The sequence below is a fragment of the Bos indicus genome, chromosome 18 (assembly GCF_029378745.1).
Source record: "Bos indicus isolate NIAB-ARS_2022 breed Sahiwal x Tharparkar chromosome 18, NIAB-ARS_B.indTharparkar_mat_pri_1.0, whole genome shotgun sequence".
Classification (NCBI taxonomy): Eukaryota; Metazoa; Chordata; class Mammalia; order Artiodactyla; family Bovidae; genus Bos; species Bos indicus.
Window position 1 is genome coordinate 10,672,929 of NC_091777.1, and position 19,921 is coordinate 10,692,849.

The 19,921-nt window shown below is 47.4% G+C and overlaps 1 protein-coding gene across 2 annotated transcripts in view; it reads left to right on the plus strand.

Moving 5' to 3' along the window:
* Positions 1 to 19,921, plus strand: part of CDH13 (cadherin 13) — a 1,011,953-nt gene that overhangs the window by 909,387 nt on the left and 82,645 nt on the right. For both annotated transcript variants that reach the window (XM_019978955.2, XM_070770373.1), the window contains 2 exons: positions 8,774 to 8,956; positions 12,263 to 12,516. In XM_019978955.2, the coding sequence (XP_019834514.1) occupies positions 8,774 to 8,956; positions 12,263 to 12,516 (437 nt within the window). The remainder of the gene's footprint in view (positions 1 to 8,773; positions 8,957 to 12,262; positions 12,517 to 19,921) is intronic.

Sequence of the window (19,921 nt, forward strand, 5' to 3'; positions counted from 1 at the left end):
GTTGATCAGTGGAAGAATGGATAGATGAAACATGGTCTGTCATGCAGTGGAACATTATGTAACCATGAAAAAGAACAAAGTACTGACACAGGTTACAACACCTTGAACACGCTATACTAATTGAAAGAAGCCAGACAGAGAAGACCATGTGATTCCATCTCTGTAAAATGCCAGAAGAGTAAATCCATAGAGACAGGAGGTAGATTAGTGGTTGTCAGGGGCTGGGACGGGCAGAGGAGTGGAATGAGTGCTTAATGGATACAGGATTTCTGTTTGGGATGATGAAAACCATAACCTCAGGAGATAGCCCTGTGAGTTTCATTGGCAAATGTATTCTGTTGGTCTGTAAGCAACCCTGATAGGCTCCTAGAGCAGAGACTGCAAGAAATCTCAAGGATGATCCCTGCCACCAGTGGCATCCTTTGGCCCTCCCAACATCTAGATGCTAGGACCTACACACACTGGAACGGATCCCTAAGATTGATTTAAAGCTTGATCCTAACACTAGGAGGTGGCGTTAGGAGTCATTTCAAGCAGCTGTTCTCACCCTCCTTCATCAGAATCCTATTGGGGGAGTTTTTAGACATGCAAATACCTAGCCCCACCCAGGGAAAATCTCTGAATGTGGGTGGGATCCCAGATACTAAGCAGATTTCGAGTGTTTCCGATGTGCAGTCAGGGTTATGAACTCCTGCTCTCCTGATACTCTACATCTCAGATAACCAAACCAGGACCCAGAAGTCACAGAATTTATCTGTGAGGTAGAGGTGGGTCAGAACTTACTCATTTCACTGCACTTTCCCCTCCTCTAAACTTGTGGAATTGCATAAACCAAATTCTAAATTCCTTAGAGCAGACCATGCTATTGTTAAAAAAAAAAAGTCATTCTTAATTCAGATTCAAATGTTTGTGGTTGAACATGTATCCCTGCAGAATATCTCTTTGCTTCTCAAAATTAAATTATTTCCAATCATCCCGTTAAATGAACATATGTATTTGGCCTTTTCTTTCTTTTTTTTTTTAAGACGAGAAGCTCAATTGAAGGAGAGATGTTAATGTCAGATGAAATAAAGTTTCCATGCAGGGCATTTGCAGAAAAAACAATGCAGGCATATTTGCTCCTTGGTTTTTGTTTTTCTCTTACCATCATATGTAATATTTATTTCATCAGTTCCCTAAGGCAGTGCTTTTCAAATTTCTTTTTAGCTGCAAAACTTTTTTCCAAGCAAAATCTTAGACAACAGCTCTAATATACAAAACAGATAAAATACAGTTAACAGATTCCTCGGGCAGTTTCTGTCTTTCTTGTTTAGAGGAAAATACTTGATACATTGGTGGGACTCCTGCACCATCTCGCTTTGTTCTGAGAAACATGGTTTGAGAACCCTGCCCAACAGCATTGCTTTTCTGCCAGTCTTCAGTGACTCTTATCTTTTCGTTTTGTTTTGAGGAGAAAAAGCATGTTTTAGTACTTGAGTACTTCTTCCTAAAAACTCGCAGTTTAGCTGCATCGTGGGTCTGTAATTGGCAGATTTGAGGAACTTCAGTAGGTGAGGTCGTGTGGAGGAGGTGTGCAAACCAAACTTGCTGGGCTGTTGGGCACCCAGGGAGCCAGAACCTGGCCAGGCATCTTCCTCAGAAGTTGGGTACCCAGCACCCACTCTGTGTCTGCACCAGCCATGAAAATGGCCTTTCTCCACCAAGAAAATGAGCCAACACAAAAGAGGGTGTCCTGAAGGGGCGGGAAGACACCTCCTGCCAGAGCACACAGTAAATGCCGTTTCCCCCTCCTGCCCGTTGGCTCATCCCCCTGCCTCTGGGGGACACTTGGTCTTTCCTCTCCTTGAACAGCACCCTGGACACAGCCCTCCTGGGAGGCACACAGTTCTCCTCCAGGCCCAGGCTCCCCAGGGCAGGTGGGTCACACGCACCGGAGGATGTGCGCATCTGCTCTCCCGGACCAAGAACCACACACATGGAGAGTCCTCTCACTCAGGTCATGTTTCTTTTTCGTTGAGCTGCTATTCTTTATTATCACAGAACTCTTTCCATGTTCAGTTTTTCCATTTCCTCACCTGTTTAGTCAGGGTAGCTTGAAACATTTAACTGAGAAAATGCTTGTGGAGAAGCCTAAGAGGTGCATCACTAACTGCCCTTTACCACGGCTACACGGCACTGTCTCCACCCACAATAGAGACAACATGCAGGTACTTTCAGTAAAGTGAAGAAATGACAGTAACTGTCAGTATAGGAAATTAATGTTAGTTGGATCAAGGAAGGACTTTGATTCTGTTTTCTTAAAGAGAGTTTTTAAGTTTTACCAATAAACACTGAAATGTTTACAGATTCAGTTGTGTGTCTGGGATTTGCTCCAAATAAAACAGGAGAAGAGGACGTGTGGACAAGGCACACTGGGAGTGTGAGCTGAAAGGACTCAGTAGGTACAGTTGTCTTGAGGGCTGGCAGATGAGCAGGTGGTCCTCAGCTAAGCAATTCAGAGTCCCTTGTGGGTTTCTCTTGTTAATCACTTCTTAGACATAAAGTCTTCTTAAAATACTGAATAAACTTTATGTAGAACTCTACACATTAAATTTTTATTTAAGTATTGTCTATGTTGTATTGTGTGCATATTATATGTATATGTTATATTGTGTGCATGTTATATATACATATATTGTATGCACATTATACATACATTTACCTTTTATACTTTTATATTATATATATTTTAAATATTTTACATTATATTACATATATATATGATCAGTCCTGTGTGTTCATTGGAAGGACTGATGTTGAAGCTGAAACCCCAATACTTTGGCCACCTGATATGAAGAGCTGACTCATCTGAAAAGACCCTGATGCTGGGAAATATTGGGGGCAGGAGGAGAAGGGGATGACAGAGGATGAGATGGTTGGATGGCATCACCGACTCAATGGACATGAGTTTCAGTAAACTCCGGGAGTTGGTGATGGACAGGGAGGCCTGGCGTGCTGAGGTTCATGCGGTCACAAAGAGTCAGACATAACTGAGTGAATGAACTGAACTGATATGTATAACAAACACATAACATTATCTGTGAGCTGAATTAAAATAGCCTCCCATGTTTTCTTCTAAAATGTTTATTGTTTTACATTTCACAGTTTCTGTATGGCATGAGGTAGGGATCAAGATCCATTGTTTTTCCACCTGGCTCTCCAGTGGCCCCAGCACCATTTATTAAAATGACCATTAGCTGGAAACTAAATCATGTCCAAACACAGAAGCACCCATAACTGGCCACAGGTGCCACCTGGGATGTATGACAGTAGAGAAATTGTAGAAATCAAACTGTTTGGATATGCCATGGGTGAGCAGATTGCATAAGGAAAGGGACTGACCAGGAGTAAATGTGTCAGTCTCCTGAGCCATAAGCCCCTGAGGGGAGAAAGAATGGTGTCCCTCTCACTGACTGCTATACATCCTGTGCCTGGCAGACCCCCTGACATTCAGTAGACATTTAATGACTATTTATTTAAGCGAGGTCTTGCATCTTTCTGTCCAAAGATGAATCCTAATTATAGATAGAAGGAAACCAGATATCTGGTGCAGCTGTCCCTTCTAAATGTGGGTGCAATAAGTTAACATCATTTGCCTTGTTGCTAAACAGCAAGACAAGGATAAGTAAGGGTGTAAGGGTCAGGTTTATAATATTGAAAAGCAAAGAGCTTCTTCCACACCCATCCAGAGAAATAAGAGATCTACACAAAACAACCACTTTAGAAGGCAGACTGTGATAAGAAGAGAAAGAATCACAGAGCTTTGAGCCGTATTCTCCAATTCACAAGTAAGAATTTGATATGAGACAGAATGAAATCAATCATCATCACCACTGCTAACAAATATCGATTCCTTTTACTCTATGCCAGGCAATGTGCCAAGACCCTTAAACACATGATCTTATTTACAGCAATCGTGGTTTCTACCCAATAGGTTATCAGCCAGATATTAGATTTTTTCCAACAAGCTGCATCCTTTATGTAAATACAGACTCATAAAAGAGTTGCCAAGCTCAGTTTCTAATGATGTCTCCATCACCCTTTTATCCTCACAAATAGAAACTTAAGTGTGTAAAACTTTACAGGGCCTTATCTTTTAATTTTCTCAAAGCCAGGGCCCAGCCAACTATATCCCATCCTTTCGAATTCAGCATCAGTTCTCCATGAAACCCCAGGGTTGGCAGCTCATGAACCTGGACTCCTAACCTAGATAGCATATTCAAAAGCAGAGACATTACTTTGCCAACAAAGTTCCGTCTAGTCAAGGCTATGGTTTTTCCAGTGGTCATGTAGGGATGTGAGAGTTGGACTGTGAAGAAAGCTGAGTGCTGAAGAATTGATGCTTTTGAACTGTGGTGCTGGAGAAGAATCTTGAGAGTCTCTTGGACTGCAAGGAGATCCAACCAGTCCATTCTAAAGGAGATCAGCCCTGGGTGTTCTTTGGAAGGACTGATGCTAAAGCTGAAACTCCAGTACTTTGGCCACCTCATGCGAAAAGTTGACTCATTGGAAAAGACTCTGATGCTGGGAGGGATTACGGGCAGGAAGAGAAGGGGATGACAGAGGATGAGATGGCTGGATGGCATCACCGACTCGATGGACGTGAGTCTGAGTGAACTCTGGGAGTTGGTGATGGACAGGGAGGCTTGGCATGCTGCAATTCGTGGGGTCACAAAGAGTTAGACACAACTGAGCGATTGAACTGAACTGAACTGAATCTGGACTCCAGCAATTAAGCAAGCAGCCTTGCTTGTCTCCTGTCCCTTAAAGTCATGAGCTGTCACTTCTCCCCATATGTGGCATTCTAGCCTGCTGACCGTCATTTCCATCTTCCAGGTTAACCTTAACAAGCAACTCTTTGCTCTATGAGGAAGAGTGTACACTCTCTGTAAATTAAAATGCAAGTCCCTCTTCCCCTGGTGGTGGATGACCTTTGTGGCAAGTCCAGGTAGTCTCTTCCTAAGTGTCCATCACAGAACTCACCTCACCTTATCAGAGAAAAGAAAATGAAATAACTCAGCTCTGAATTGCAAGACAGCTAATGAAACTCAGTATGTCCCAAGCCAGTCGCCCACACTGATTGTGTAAAAACATGTTTCACACCTCATACTTGATTTACAGCACAGTTTAACAGAAAGTAACTTTATCTATTTTTTCCAATTAAACGAAGTAATGTTATAATCAATAATTCCTCCTGCTCTGGTATGGTAAATTAATGTCTGTCTATTGTTTTTAAATCACAAAATGAGCATTGCTCTAGAAATATAAAATGGTACTATTTCGTTTTAATCTATTTAATTTTCCATTCTTGAATTACATAATGGGGTTAAAACATTGAATAGAATTAATAGAATGAGTATTTAATTAAGCAGTAATGAGTTTCTAAATGGATGCTCAAGGAAACTGGCTTTATAGTTTATGCGAGAATCAGATAATGGTCTTAACAGAGACTATAATAATTGTGTTGAATGTTTTCTATATTTAAAGATTTTTTTTTTCTGAGTTCTCTCGGGAGTTGATTTAAACATATTCCAGTTCCTTGATCAGACCTCACTTTGCTCTCAAGGTAAATTCTAAATGCCTTTCCCTGGCTGGCAAGGCTTTGCATCATCTGACTGTCTCCTCCCCCATAGCCCAAGAGCAGAGGGTTCTCTCCAGCCACACACACCTTCCCTCTGCTCCACAAAGGCCCCGTGCTCCCTTGACCACTAGCCTCTGCACCTGCCGTTTCAGATCCAGGAGGACTCTCGCCTCTCACCTCACTAACTTTTCATCTTCGTTCAGTTCTCAGGGAATTCTTCCCTAATGACCCTCACTAGGCTGGGGCAGGCAATGGGGACCTTGAGTGGGCATCAGTAACAGAACTTGTGGAAAGCAGATGTTACTGCAGTCCAGATCTGGATGTGACCTGCGGCTCACTCGGTGACCTTGGACCAAGCTGTTCCTTCCTCCTCCGAGCCGGCTTCTTCCTCTGCAACCTGCAGGGTCCGGCAGCGCATATGCCGCCATGTTCTGCTCCCAGGCACACGGCAGACAGCAGTAGACGATCACAGCACTCCTTCCTGCTGTCCCCAGATGCACTGCCGACCGCTCTACACGGCAGCCAGGCAGCCTCACAGTGCACAGAGTGGGCTCTCACATCCTCACCTCGATCATCCTTGGCCTTGAACTGTCTTTCTTCTCCACCCAAACTGCATATTATCAATAGAATTATCTGTGCAGGTCAAGAAAATACTGAATCTCCGGCCTAACCCCAAATCAACTGAATTGGAATAGGGTTAGTTAAAAAAAAAAAAAAAAAGTGTTTTTAAAAAGCCCTCAAGGAGACTCTAACAGGACTAGGAACCACCAGTCTGATTTCAAGCTCTGGAATTTCATAATTTTGGGGAGAATGCGGGGAAGATAGAAGGTAGCACTAACTTAAACAAGACTCAGGAATCCGGTCAAAATCATTGTCTCCTGGAGCTGTTTCTATGTGACAGCACCCTCCATGTCCCCTTCACTCCAGCTGCTCTCCATCTGGTGTGTGTGTTCTAAGAATTTCCCAGCACCACTTGTAGGGAAGCGAGACAACCTACCCAGGTTCACTGAGGTGTGAGAGACGAATGAGTTCCCATCCCCAGCCTGTCTCCCCCAAGGCATCAAGATTACGGCTTCTGATTAATGATTTGCAAGTCAATTAATCAGCCACCGCTTTCAGGACTTCATTTCTCAAATTACTTCTCTTTGAACATCGGGGCCTTCTGACATTGTCTTACTGTCTTTAGGTTCTCTTTCCTACTAATTGAAATTCCAGGATATTTCTTGTTCTTCTTGTCAGCTTATTGGTATTACTTGCTTATATAATATTTGCAAACAGATTACTATTCACCTGTAGTGTGTCAGAGGTAAGCATCAAAACAATACTTTATGCTTCCAGCTCAAGGAATGTGCTAATAATGATGGCTTGTGAAGCGCAGTCTATGGGAAAACTGATTTTTCATTTATTGATTTATTTTTTCACCACGCCGACTTGCAAGAAACATTTGAGATGTATTACAATAAAAACAAAGGCACAGGAAAGCTCCAAACAGTTGATTTATATGTTTCCTTAGAAAATGCTTTTCTAAAGTCCTGCTAGGTTGGGTCAGGGGTAGGAAGGATGGAGCTGGCTCCCTTCATTAGAGAACATGGTACAGTCACGCTCTGGAGTCAAACTCTAGGGCTCCAATGCCAGCCCTTCCGTGTATGAGCGAGAGCCTTCTGGTATCCAGTCACCTGTCCTCAGGGTGGGTGGGGCTGTACTAGGGGAGAGGCGGCCATGCAGTCATTTCTGTGCAACCTACCATGAGACCTTAAGCTCCGAGGGTTAGCACAAGGCCCTTAGCGTGTCCTTAGAGGTCCCACTGGGCCAACCGTTGGCCGGGTGGTGTCCTCCGAGGGAGAGCGTGGTAAGAGGCAGGTGAACAGCCTTCTCCCCAGGGCCCTCCCTGGCCTTAGCTGGTGGTGAGCTGGGGGTCCCGGGGGACAGGCTGGGGGCCATGATCTGCAGGGCTCCAGAGCCCTCGCCACAGACACCCACTGGCCAGGCTGCGGCTTTGAGGCAGCTCCTCTTCCCCGTCTCCTTCTCCAGGACCTAATGGCAGCAGCCGTCTGTCTGCGTGGGTCCCCGGGACCCGCCCTCCCCCAACCCTATTTGAGTGGCCTGAGGACCCTGAGGGCTAGCTGGGTCCTGGGCTCCTGGCTTCCCCGTGATGACAGCCGGGCAGGGTCTGAGTACCAGGCCCTGAGGGAGCTGCCAGCTGAGATCTGCCTCTTCAGCAAGGCCTGGGTGCTGGTGGGAGGACCTATACTTGGTGCTGGACGAAGGTATGGTGGGAACTGGTCCTCAGAGGGATCCCCTCCTCTAACCCAGGCCCTAGACCTCGGAGGGTGAAAGTTGAGCCTTAGGACCTTGCCCTTACTTGTCAGAACAGAGAATAACATTTGTTTTGGTGGAGGTTTACAGGAACACCTGACCTCAAGAGCAAAGGATCTGACAGCAAGACGTTTGCAACAACTACCCATGCCCTTCCTGCACCTTTCCGAGAAAAGGGTTTTGCTGACAGCTTTCCAGGAGTTTGCGGTTTTTAAGGCATAAGCCAGCAGTCTCCTTGCAGGGCCCTCAATACACTTGTCTCTGCTCCAGACTCTGACATCTTGATGTTGTTTGGCCTCGCTGTGCACTGGGCACACAGACTCACATTCCGTAACAGCTGCAAGAGCAGATGCACAAAGGCTCAGACTCAGTCCAGGTCAGGGTCTCACTCAACGGCAGTTCAGGACGGGCTTCCATCCACCTCCTCATGGTGCCTCAGGGACCCTAGTGCCGTCTCTCCTTTGGCTCCACCTTCCCCTTGGGCCTCGTGGTCATCTGCATCCAGGTGGGGAGAAGGAAGGGGGCGCAGAGGAGGCACAGCTCTTCTCTCAACACTCACCTCCAGTGAGCCCAGGCAAGCCCTGACCAACATCCCCTGATGAGAATTCAGGCTCATGGCCCCACGTAAGGCTGCTGCCAGAACCTGAAGCCTGTCATCTGTCGGCAGAGCACAGCATCATGGTCTTCCTCTGTTTTGCTTTATTATTTAATGAGACGCTAGGGGTAACGTGCCCTGTACCAGGCATGTCACAGGAGCACCATCACTGGTCTTCGCTATGTTGGTGGTGTTGTTTTCCCAAAATAGTTACAGTTATGGTCTGCTTTGTTTGTTTACAGTTTCAAGCCACAGTCGAGGAAGGAGCCATGGGAGTTATTGTCAACTTGACAGTTGAGGACAAGGACGATCCCACCACGGGTGCATGGAGGGCCGCCTACACCATCATCAACGGGAACCCGGGGCAGAGCTTCGAGATCCACACCAACCCGCAGACCAACGAGGGGATGCTCTCCGTCGTCAAAGTAAGGGTGGCTCCGGTGCTCCTCCTTCCTTGCCTGAGCACCCAGGGCCCCCAGCTGAGGATAAATCAGCCCCAGTCTCCCCCTCCCGGAATTAAAATAGAGAAAGTCTCCTGCTTGAGGGAGTGCTTTTACCCTCACAGCCTAAATCCAGCCCGTTCCACAGGTTCCAAAAAACTTAAACTTGCATGGAACCTTAAAACACCTTCTCCAGACATTTCATAGTTAATTATCAAAGATATGCAAAAATGGGACCTGTGAAGGTTTCCTAAAGATCCATACTCAAATTGTGGATTATCACATTTCCTCTCAATCTTTCTTAGCAGAGTCTGGATTACTCTCTTAAACACAGCAGATAATTACACACACGGGGTGATCCTCAATGTGAAACTGCCTGTGAGCACATGGCCCTGCATGCTGACCGCTCTCTGCTGCAGGGAGTCTGAGAAGGACATGTGACCACAATGGAAAGGGAGGGCTTAGAAACGTGGGAGGGAGGGGGAGGCAGCAGAGCGTGAGTGGCTGGTGGTCCCCATGTCCTGGAGGAAGGGGTCCGGGAGGTTCTGGGAGAGCTGCCGCCAGACCAGGCCATCTGTGGAATATAGCTTCTTTTCTGGGGGCTGAAGCAGTTTGCCTGAGAAGCAGGAAGCAGCTGTGTTTACGGCAGCCAAGTGAGTGGACAAAGCAGGAACATTGCCACCTACTCCCTGTGTGCCCTCAGCTAAGATGCTGTTTTCTGTGCCTCAGTTTCCTCATCTGTGAAACGAGGTGCCAGGACAGCCCCCCTCTCCAGGCTGTTATGAGGAAGTCACCAGCTCATAAGTGGTGTGTTTCCAGTGGCTGCTGTAACAGTGACCACCAACATGGAGGCTTAAAAGTCCAAAACCAGGTTCATGGGGCTGCAGGTGGTGTGGCTGGCCCCTGCCGGAGGCTCCGGGGACAGCAGGGGAAAGTGGAATTGATGTGTCCTCATCCTTCCCAGCTTCTGGAGCATCCCTTGGCTCGTGGCCCTGTCCAGGATCTTCAGAGCAGTGCCCCAGCGTCTTCCTCTCTCTGACTCTGACCCCTGCTTCCATCGCCACATCTGCTCCTTCCTTTGACTTTCCTGCCTCCCTCTTTCAAGGCCCCCTATGGTTCCGTTGAGCCCACCTGGGTAATTCAGGCTTCTGTCCCCAGTTAAGGTCCTTAGTTTAATCACATCTGCAAAGTCCCTTTTGCCATGTAAGGTAACGTTCCAAGGATTAGAATATGGACATACTAAGGGTGGGGTCATTATTCAGCCTAGCCAGGCTGTATAAACATTTGCATCAGCAAAGTTCCATAATGCCACTGGGGGTAGGACCCAGAACCACTGAGAATGTCAGATTTTAGAGATGCTTCCTGCTTTGTTGGGAGGACAAGGGCTCTGGGTTTCTCCCAAGCCTGCCCTTTTCAGAACTTGGTCCAAACTGAACCCCAAACATCTGCCTGCAAAGAGCAGCTCTGCGAGTCCCAACTCCTCTTCCCTCGTCAGGACTCTCTGGAGATCCTGAAACTGCCCTACGCTCAGCACTGCAGTTTCAAAGCCGTGAAAACCGTAAAATAACACAGCCTCTGGCTGTCGTCTGCATCTCATCCAGGGTCCATAAAAGGTGGCAGGCAGTTTTCCAGACCTGCAGCTGTAAGACAAAGCCTGGGTAAATACACATCCCCGCGTAAAGCCTACGGGAGCGCAGTTCTCCCAGCCTGTTTGCTGTGGCTTGAGTGAAATGGAGCATCGTGTCCTCCGGTCCCCACACGCCCCCTCCGACCCACCATGCTGTGAGTCTGAAATGTCCGCATCTACACGAGTCACCTGGAACGCTAGCCAGAATGCGGAGTCCTTCATGGGCTTGCATATTTGGGGCTTCACTTGGGCAGGACAGAGATCTGTTATTAGAAAGGAGGCAGCAGTGGTAAATTATTCTTGTATTCCAGGGAGGGAACCACAGTATAGCTCCTGGGTACCAACAGCTTTGTATCTGTTAGGGCTTAACACCCTAACACTCACCCTGATGGGAGGAGTTCTAGGTGGGGGTGGGAGGGGCAGTCCTATTACTACCAGGAAGTATTTCCAGGTCAGCACTTTGTGTGTGTGTGTGTGTGTGTGTGTAGGTGCCTGTGCATGTGTACACACATGTGCATCTGTGCACTTTCACAGGTGTGGGCTGGGCTGCATGCACATTAGCTGTAATTATTATAGAAGTTAGTGTAATTCTGCCTAAAGTTCCTCCCACTCGGCCTCTCTGATTACACCTTCTACCTCCTGTGCCCACAGAGCTCTTTCAGTCCTCACCCTCATCCCACGTTCCCAGATCCCTTACAGCCTGTACTGCCATCCCCTTCCTTCTGGTTGAGTGTGAATCACCTCCCTGGACTCACTTTAGTCTCATCCTCCCAGCAGGAACGTCCATTACATCTTAGGTCTCATGAGTTAGCTTACTCATTTTCCAGTAAACACTGAAATAAAAATTGTGTCCTTGTCTCACCCAAATGTCTCCCCACACACACTCCCATCAACAGAAAATGTCACCCTCACTGCAGCTAATGGTTTAGAAGGAAAGTGACAGAGTGGATGTGGTCTGTGACAGTTTATGGTGGGCAGGCCACCACGTTCATAATGTCTACAGTGGGTTTCCTTAATGTCCTCTGACGTTAGTCTACACAGCACCAGAGGAGGTAGACACCAGAGCCCCTTTGCATAATCACCTAGAAAGGGCCTCAGCAGGGCTGCTCATTGGTGGGAGAGCCTGCCATGTATCTGGCATCGCATCCTCCTGCCCAGAAAATGGCAATAGAGCCACTGAGTCTTGAGGCCAAATGAAAATGCCCCCACAGGCTTCCCAGTGCCCTCAGGGGAGGCAGGGCCCTGCAGCTTAACCCCTCATGTCTCAGCCTCCCGAATAATATGCACCCACTGAAGCCTGCAGGCGTGATGGAGTTTGGGGTCACAGGCTACAGGTGGGAAGGCTTTTAATGTCAGCATCAACAGGAAATCTTACTCAAAGAGATCTCACACCCAGAGACCCAGATCTCTGAGACTCATGTAATTGCTATGGTTATTTCTCAGTCTAAAACCCTCAGCAACTCCCATATCTAACTTGTTATCTGTATGTTTCATACTCTTTTTCTGAAAGAGGGCCCCAAGTTGCATAAAACTTCTTAGTCCACAGAACCTGGATCCATCCCCGAGTGTCTGCACGGCCCAGGGGCTGTCAGAGGGCCTCTGTGCAAAAGCGCCCACCCTTTGTGGCAGACCCATGTTCTGAGCACCCCTTCTCTGCCTTCCAGCCTCTGGACTATGAGATTTCTGCCTTTCACACCCTGCTGATCAAAGTGGAAAACGAGGACCCACTGGTGCCCGACGTCTCCTACGGCTCCAGCTCCACGGCCACTGTCCACATCACTGTCCTGGACGTCAACGAGAGTCCAGTTTTCTACCCGGACCCCATGATGGTGACCAAGCAGGAGAACATCTCTGTGGGCAGTGTGCTGCTGACAGTGAATGCCACGGACCCCGACTCCCTGCAGCGTCAGACCATCAGGTGGGTGAGCGTCTCCGTGGCCAGAGGCGGGAGGCAGGCAGGAGCGGCTCTTCCTTCCGGGTTACCATTGACTTACATACATTACATACACTGCTTAATGACCTGGCTGAGCAGGAAGTCTGTGTCATGATGAAGAGTTGGTGGCCAGTGACACCAGGGAACCAGGCTGACTACACGGGGAAGCTGGCCCTGTCCCTGGTTCCTGGCTGCAGAGCACCCGGGAGGAGAGGGGCTCCAGGGCTGTGTTCCCACAGGTTCCCAGGGCTCTGCCTGTGCCAAGCACGGTGTGGAAGGAGCTACCACCCAGGGCCCCTCGCATCTCAGATAGTTAACCTGCTCTATCAGTGGCCACAGCTTCATGAGAAAGGCTTGGCCAACTCCATGTACAGTTAAGGGTATTAGGAATTCAGAGAGGTTCAGTAGCTTGCTCAAGGCTGCCCAGCTTAGTAGCGGAAGAATCAGGATGGAGATATGGTGGTTCAGTATGCAAAGTCGGTGCTGTCGGCCAAGTGCTCCGGACTCTGAACTGTTAAGGGGAAGGAATAGATGTTCCCTGGTACTTAGAAATGAACCATCAGGGTTGAGTTAGCTCAGTCGGTAAAGAATCTGCCTGCAATGCAGGAGACTCAGGTTCGATTCCTGGGTCGGGAAGATCCTCTGGAGAAGGGAATGGCAACCCACTCCAGGATTCTTGCCTGGAGAATCCCATAGAAAGAGGAGCCTGGAGGGCTACAGTCCATGGGATCCCAAGAGTTAGACATGACTTAACAGTTAAACCACCACCATCGGGGCTGAGTTTTCCATTGATGATTGGCAAGCCAAAAAAAAAAAAAAAAAGGTTCAAATTTTTAGTCTTCATTCCTTAAGCTCTGTCCAGTACTTCAAAAGAAGGGATTTTCTTAATGAGATTTAATTAAATGAGCATTATCTGCAGTGCATCTCATGCTGGTGGAGACGAGATGCCCTCCCTAGGGCGACATTTCACAGCAAACACATTGGCAGGCAGGTCCAAACACGGGCTTGTCTCTGCTGCGGGGAGTGATTAATCTTCCTCCTCCAGAACAGAATCTTCTCATAGGAGATACCGATAACCATGTATTAGACACATTCAAATAAACATGTGTCTTATTTTCCTGATTTGAAACAGCTGGAAACACGCCACCATCTCCATGTCGGCCACAGGACCGTGGAGCAGGCTGGCAGAAGCTATTTTCCAACCCAAACGGGGGTTTATTTTTTACAACAAAACTTTCTGAAACTCCAGATGAACTAGATACAAGCACAAAATAAGGCCAAATCCTGTAATAATGTGAATCTGAAATAGCCATTCTTTTTTTTTTTTTCCTCTTCTCCTTTTATTTCCCCCTCTTCTGTACAGTGTTTGACAAAGGAAACACAAAATTTAAACATCAAAGAGAAAGATCAGGAAATCTGTAACTTAACACACTGTAAGGTAGTTGTACAAATTTAGGATGTCTCTGCTGCTGCTGCTGCTGCTGCTAAGTCACTTCAGTCGTGTCCGACTCTGTGTGACCCCATAGATGGCATCCCACCAGGCTCCCCCGTCCCTGGGATTCTCCAGGCAAGAACACTGCAGTGGGTTGCCATTTCCTTCCAATGCATGAAAGTGAAAAGTGAAAGCGAAGTCGCTCAGTCTTGTCTGACTCTTTGCGACCCCATGGACTGCAGCCTTCCAGGCTCCTCCGTCCATGGGATTTTCCAGGCAAGAGTACAGGAGGTAGAAGAGGTGACTCCAGGGTGGGTAGGAAATGCACTGAAATGGAGTTGATGTTGCTAAGCTTGGGATACTGCCTTTGCTGGGTAACGCGGGATGCTGGCAGGCATGACGATGTTACTGCGATGAGGAGAGGCTGAATCAGGTGTCTGGGATCTGGGAGTAGATGCGCCACTAAGGTGGGGCGGACAGGGAAGAGGCGGATCTGTCGGGGTTCTTTGTTTAAGACCAGCTCTGGCTGACTCAGGCAAAAGGGGAATTTGTTGGAAGATCCTAGGAACAGTTAATGAACTTTTCCCCACTGGGAACCACTAGTTTTTCTCTGTATCTGTGGGTCTGTTTCTGTTTCTTATATGCATTCCTTTGTTTTCTTTTTTAGATTCTAGTATAAGTGGTAACAGAGTATTGGTCTCTCTCTGCCTTATTTCACTAAGCATAATATTCTCTAGGTCCATCCACATTGTTGCAAATATCAGGATTTCATTCTTTTTATGGCTGAGTAATATTCCACACGTATTTGTGCGTATATGTATACACCACATTTTCTTTATTCATCTCTTGATGGGCACTTAGGTTAAACTTCCATACCTTGGCTACTGTAAATAATGCTGCTATGAACATTGGGCAGAATGATGTAGCTTTTCAAATTCATGGGTTTTATTTTTTTTTTAATATATGCCCAGGTGTGAAGTTGCTAGATAGTGGTTCTATTTTTTTTTTTTTTTTTTTTTTTGCGGGACCTCCACACTGTTCTCCATAGTGGCTGCACCAATTCATATTCCTCACCAACAGTGTACAAAAGTTCCCTTTTCTCCACATCCTCTCCAGCATGTGTTACTCGTGGTCTTTTTGATGATGGCCATTTTGATGGGTGTGAGATACCATCTCATTGTGGCTTTGATTTGCGTTCCTCTGATGATCAGTGGTGTTGAGGAGTTTATAGAATTGGAGAAGATGCTTGGACTGAGGCTGAGATAGCACAGGACTTGTTGTACCTCTAGGTAATGCGACCTGACAGGCGGCGCTGCAGGCTCTCACAGGGAGAGTGACCCACCTCCAGCCACTGTCCACTCTCGTGTCACTCGGCTCCCAGTTCATATGTCGGGGCAAGTCTGCTTTGCCTGAGCTGGAGCCATGCACCCCCAACTCAGGGCCCCCTGGCAGTCAAAGAGGTGATGTTCCCAGATGTGGCTGCAGCTGCCCCCACCACAGGCAGCTGATTGAGAAGCAGAAAGGAAACCCATCTGGCAAATGGGGTGTGGTGCTTGGAGCATAGCAAGAGGCCATGGCCAGCAGCCCCAGCAGACCAAGTCAGGAGGCGTGATTCCCAGCTGGAGAGGAGCAGGTGACTGGCGAGGGGCTCCAAGGCCAGCAGGATTTGAGCTTGGAGAACAGACCAGCAACTGGAACTGGAATCCAGTGGTTCCCCATTCTATCCCGCATGGAGCATTAGTGCCGCCCACTGTGAGAAAAGGAGATCAGAGAAAGCAATTTGTCGCTTACTACACATGAGGCTTGTGGTAGAAAGCAGGAACAGAGAAAGCTCTGAAGAGCTTCCAGTTTCCACAGTACAGCTGGTCATCACAGGTGTGATGTGACCCTCAGTCACGAGTGGCAAGGACCCATCTCAGCCTGACTTTTTCCAGGAGCGCCGGTGCTGGCCCACAGCATCGAAAATGAGGGCAAGGGCATTCAGCATGATTCCAGGGCTCAGAATATTCCTTCCCCACCTTTTGACTCTGTGCTTAACCTGGTTTGGCTTCATCCTCAGCGGTCTCTGTGCGGCTGTAGAGGGTCAAGGCACTAATAGCAATGCCGGGCCTCAGTCCTACCAGAAAAAAAGATCCCCCCAACCAGAAGTATCTGCCGGAGGGCCAGGTGTGGGTCTCCCTGAGCCAACTCGCACACACACCTCACAGACAGAACGGCAGGACGGCGAGAGCTCCCCGGGGCTAGTCCTGAGGCGTGAGCCCACTGGGAACCCGGCATCCAACCACAAGTACCTGGGAGGTGGCTTCCCACAGGAATGCCCAAGGCCCTTCCCGGAGCATGGGAATGATCCTGAGTCATCAGGGGCCACAGAGAGCCACTGCAATCAAGTTCAATGTCATGGTCCCCTCGGGAAATATAACTGAGGTGTTCCTGTGGCTGTTTGGCTAAGAACTGTAGCACTTACAAATGGGTCTGGCTGAGCAGTGTCTGAACAAGTCCCTTTTCCAGCACTGAAAGCAAAGTAAGTGTGTGTGCATGTGTGAGACACACATTTCACTCTCTAGTCTGACTCTTTGGACACATTCCTTCCTGCTGAGATCCAGAGTTGCCTAGAAGTGACCCTTTCTCAGCCTGGCACTGACTGGACCTCCCTCCGCCCTTCCCCGCCCCCCCTCCCTGACCACCTACCCTTCCTCTCCTGGCACTGGTTCTGAGCTCCATCAAAGGCAGGCATAGCATCCCTGACAGGTTGAGCTGTTTTCACAGGAACTCTTCGGGGAGAAAAGGCTCATTAATTATTTGCAGCCTTTGATCCTGTACACGAGAAGTCGTGTCCCTGAGGGGCCGTGTGTTTGCGCAAAGGCTGAGCAGGGCTGAGGAGAGGGGCCAGGCTGGGACACGGTTTTCTAATCATCCACACTCAACTCCCCAGAATTCTCAGAAAGACATGATGACCTTGTGTCTGTGGTGGTGGTGGTGGTGTTTTCTTAATGATTCCTCCGGGAGCAGGCATTGGAAGAGGGAAGAACTTTACAGTGGGAACTCCTATTTTTATCTCAAGGAGAGCTCTGAGTTCAACTGACAAAGTCACATGTACTCCAAGGGGCTTGATTCCCAGCAATAGCTTCACCCTGGCTCTGCACTCCTGCATGCTATCAGGGTGTCCCTGTGTGTGTGTGTGTGTGTGTGTGTGTGTGTGTGCAGCTCTGTGTGTGTCCACATGTCAATCCCAGTGCCGATTACTCTTGGTCTATCCTTTACTCCGTGCATCTCTTCCTTGTGCCTCTCTGTCTTCCCCTGCCTGTCTTCCTCCCCACTACTGTCTCTATTGACATCTCCCCCGTCCCTCTAGGACCGTCTTTCTCTCTTGTCTCATAGCTGTCTCGTCTCTGTCTGCTTCTGTTCCTTCCTTCCTCCCATTCATTCCTCTCTCTCCTCTCTTCTCTTTTCTCCTCCTCTTTCCCTCTTCTTCTTTCTCCTTCCTCCTCCCTCTATCACCTCCCTCCCCCCGTTCCTCCTCTTCTTTCTCTGTCTCTGCCTCTCCCTCTCTGCCTATCTCTATATCAATATCTCACTCCAAGACTGTGGGTGCCTCAGCTCCAATAACCCCATCTCATCTCAGATGACTAGCCAGGCACTCAAGGCACCTTGGCGCAATGAGAGACCCGGCACACCCGGCCAGTATCCTGACAGCCTAATTCAGCTCCTGCCCCCACCGCGACAGGCCTCCTCCCTGAGGGCAGGCAGGCTCCCTCCCGTCCCAAGACAGGAAAACTCCTCCCTACCCCCAACCCCCGCAAAACTCAGGACCTCACTTCTGACTCATCCTGTCCTGTCTTTGGGGATGGAAAACACGTCTCAGACACAGTAGTTCCGCCCTGCCACTGGATGCCCTCTTTTATCTCACTAGGGAATGTTAAAACCAGTGAAAGGCGCCTTGATCTCTGAGAAGCCTGTAACTCTAAAGACAGGAGGTGTCCAGGCTTCAGAGTGAATATTCTCACTAAAAAGCCTGCGTTATTAAAGCTTGTTTAAAAGCCCATCGCATTGTGCTCTTAGCCAAATCCAAATGGACAGCAGTGGGCAGATGAAATTCTTCTTCTTAATGACTTGTATCTTCTTATCCTTATTATAAAGTTAAGATAGTTCATGGAGGAAACTTTTGAAAAGGTAGTTGGGAATAAAGAATCTAATTTTAAAAATCTGTGATAGTCCCACCCAAGGAAATCCCTTTTTAACAGCTTGGATATATCTCTAGTCACATGTTGGAGTACTACTTTTTATTTTCAAAATTGGCTCACATCACCCACTTTGCTTTGAAATCTGCCATTTTTACTTTCCAATACGTGATGAATCGCTTCCCATGTCAAGAAATAGCCACTATTTTTAGTCGCTGAATATGCATTCTACTAGTCTGTTACACAAACATGCTCATTTATTTATTCATTCCCTTGTTGTTGGCTATTTAGACTGTTTCCAGTCATATGCAATTATTTTTGTAAAAGGTCAGTGGACATGCTTGTCGCTAAATTGTTTAATGCATCATTAATTTTCTGAAGAATTTTCTGAAAATGCTGTGCAAAAGTGTTGATGTTGCTAATGCTTTTTGTCATATAAAGAATTCTATTTTTACCTAGGCAATCATATTTCTATTTTCCCTTATGACTTGAATTGATGGTTAGAAAGTTTCTCTGCTCCAAGGTTATGTGAACATTGACATGTTGTAAAATAGAGCTGGTTCCCATAGCCCAGCCTCTCAACACACAGAGGCAAAGAGACTGGCTTCAGCTCTCAGGACAGAATCTGCCTCCATGAACACCAGACAGGGATCCGGCACTTCTCGAGGACATTTTAGTGTCTCCAGTGAGCAACGGACCCATGCACCTAAACTTGTGGGCTAATCATTGTCAGAAATACCAGCTCAATGATAATTATGCTAAGATGGAAATGACTGTATTTCCTCAACAGCCTCCAACAGTGAGATGAGAAGCAGGGACCAGTCTCACCATGGCATCAAGTCTGTTGCGTTGGTTACTCTAGGGATATGGCCAGCAGCTCCATCATTTTGAGTGGTCTGAGAGGACTTATTTCATTCCCTGAATGATCAGGGGATTTCTATTGAGGCAGCCAAGTAGCAATTCCAATTCCAAACATTTTTTAGACAGAACTCATCTTCTCTCTCTGGTCTGTAGTAAACAACCTTATAGCAGAGACTTCTGCCACACACTGAACATGTAAGATGTGAGCTGAGGAAAAATATTGTCCTTGCCCAAGTGAAATTACCCTTTGCTGCTCAAGCATTTCTGGGGAAAAGGATCATTCATCCTGGGAGCCCCACAAGTGTTTGTCCAGCAGCACTGTATCTGTGAGGATTAAGTTTGGCTGACTATAAACGGAAAATTGAAAACGATGGTGGTTCAGAGAAGATAGAAATTGTTTTTTGTTTTTTGTTTTTTTTTTTTTTCCTTGTATAAAATAAGTATAAAGCAGCTATGGCAGTCCAGGGCGGATGGCAGTTCCACAAAGCCGGCAGGGGCCCCACTCCTTCTGCTCGCCATTCAGTGGCCTCTAAGCTGACAGTCTCTGCCTCATGGACTGTGTTAGCTGCTAGTGCTCCGGCCTTCACATCTGTGTTTCAGGCAGTAGTTTGGGAGAGAGGGAATACAGAATGGAGTCTCCTGTATTTTAGGCAGTCTTCCTGAAAGTCAAGCACTTTTCTATTTGAATCTGATTGGTCAAAATCAGTCGCATGGCCACAACCTAGCTGCAAGAAATACTAGGAAGCATGGTCATTTTTAGGTGGGTAGCAACCAGCTTTTAAAAGTGGAATTCTTTACTAAGAAAGAGAAAAAGGGTGGATATTGTAAGGCAACCGGAAGCTTCTTCCATGAACACCTTTCGGTATTGAACCTTTCTGTGTAATAAAAGACAACAGGATGAATTTTACAAGATGAATAT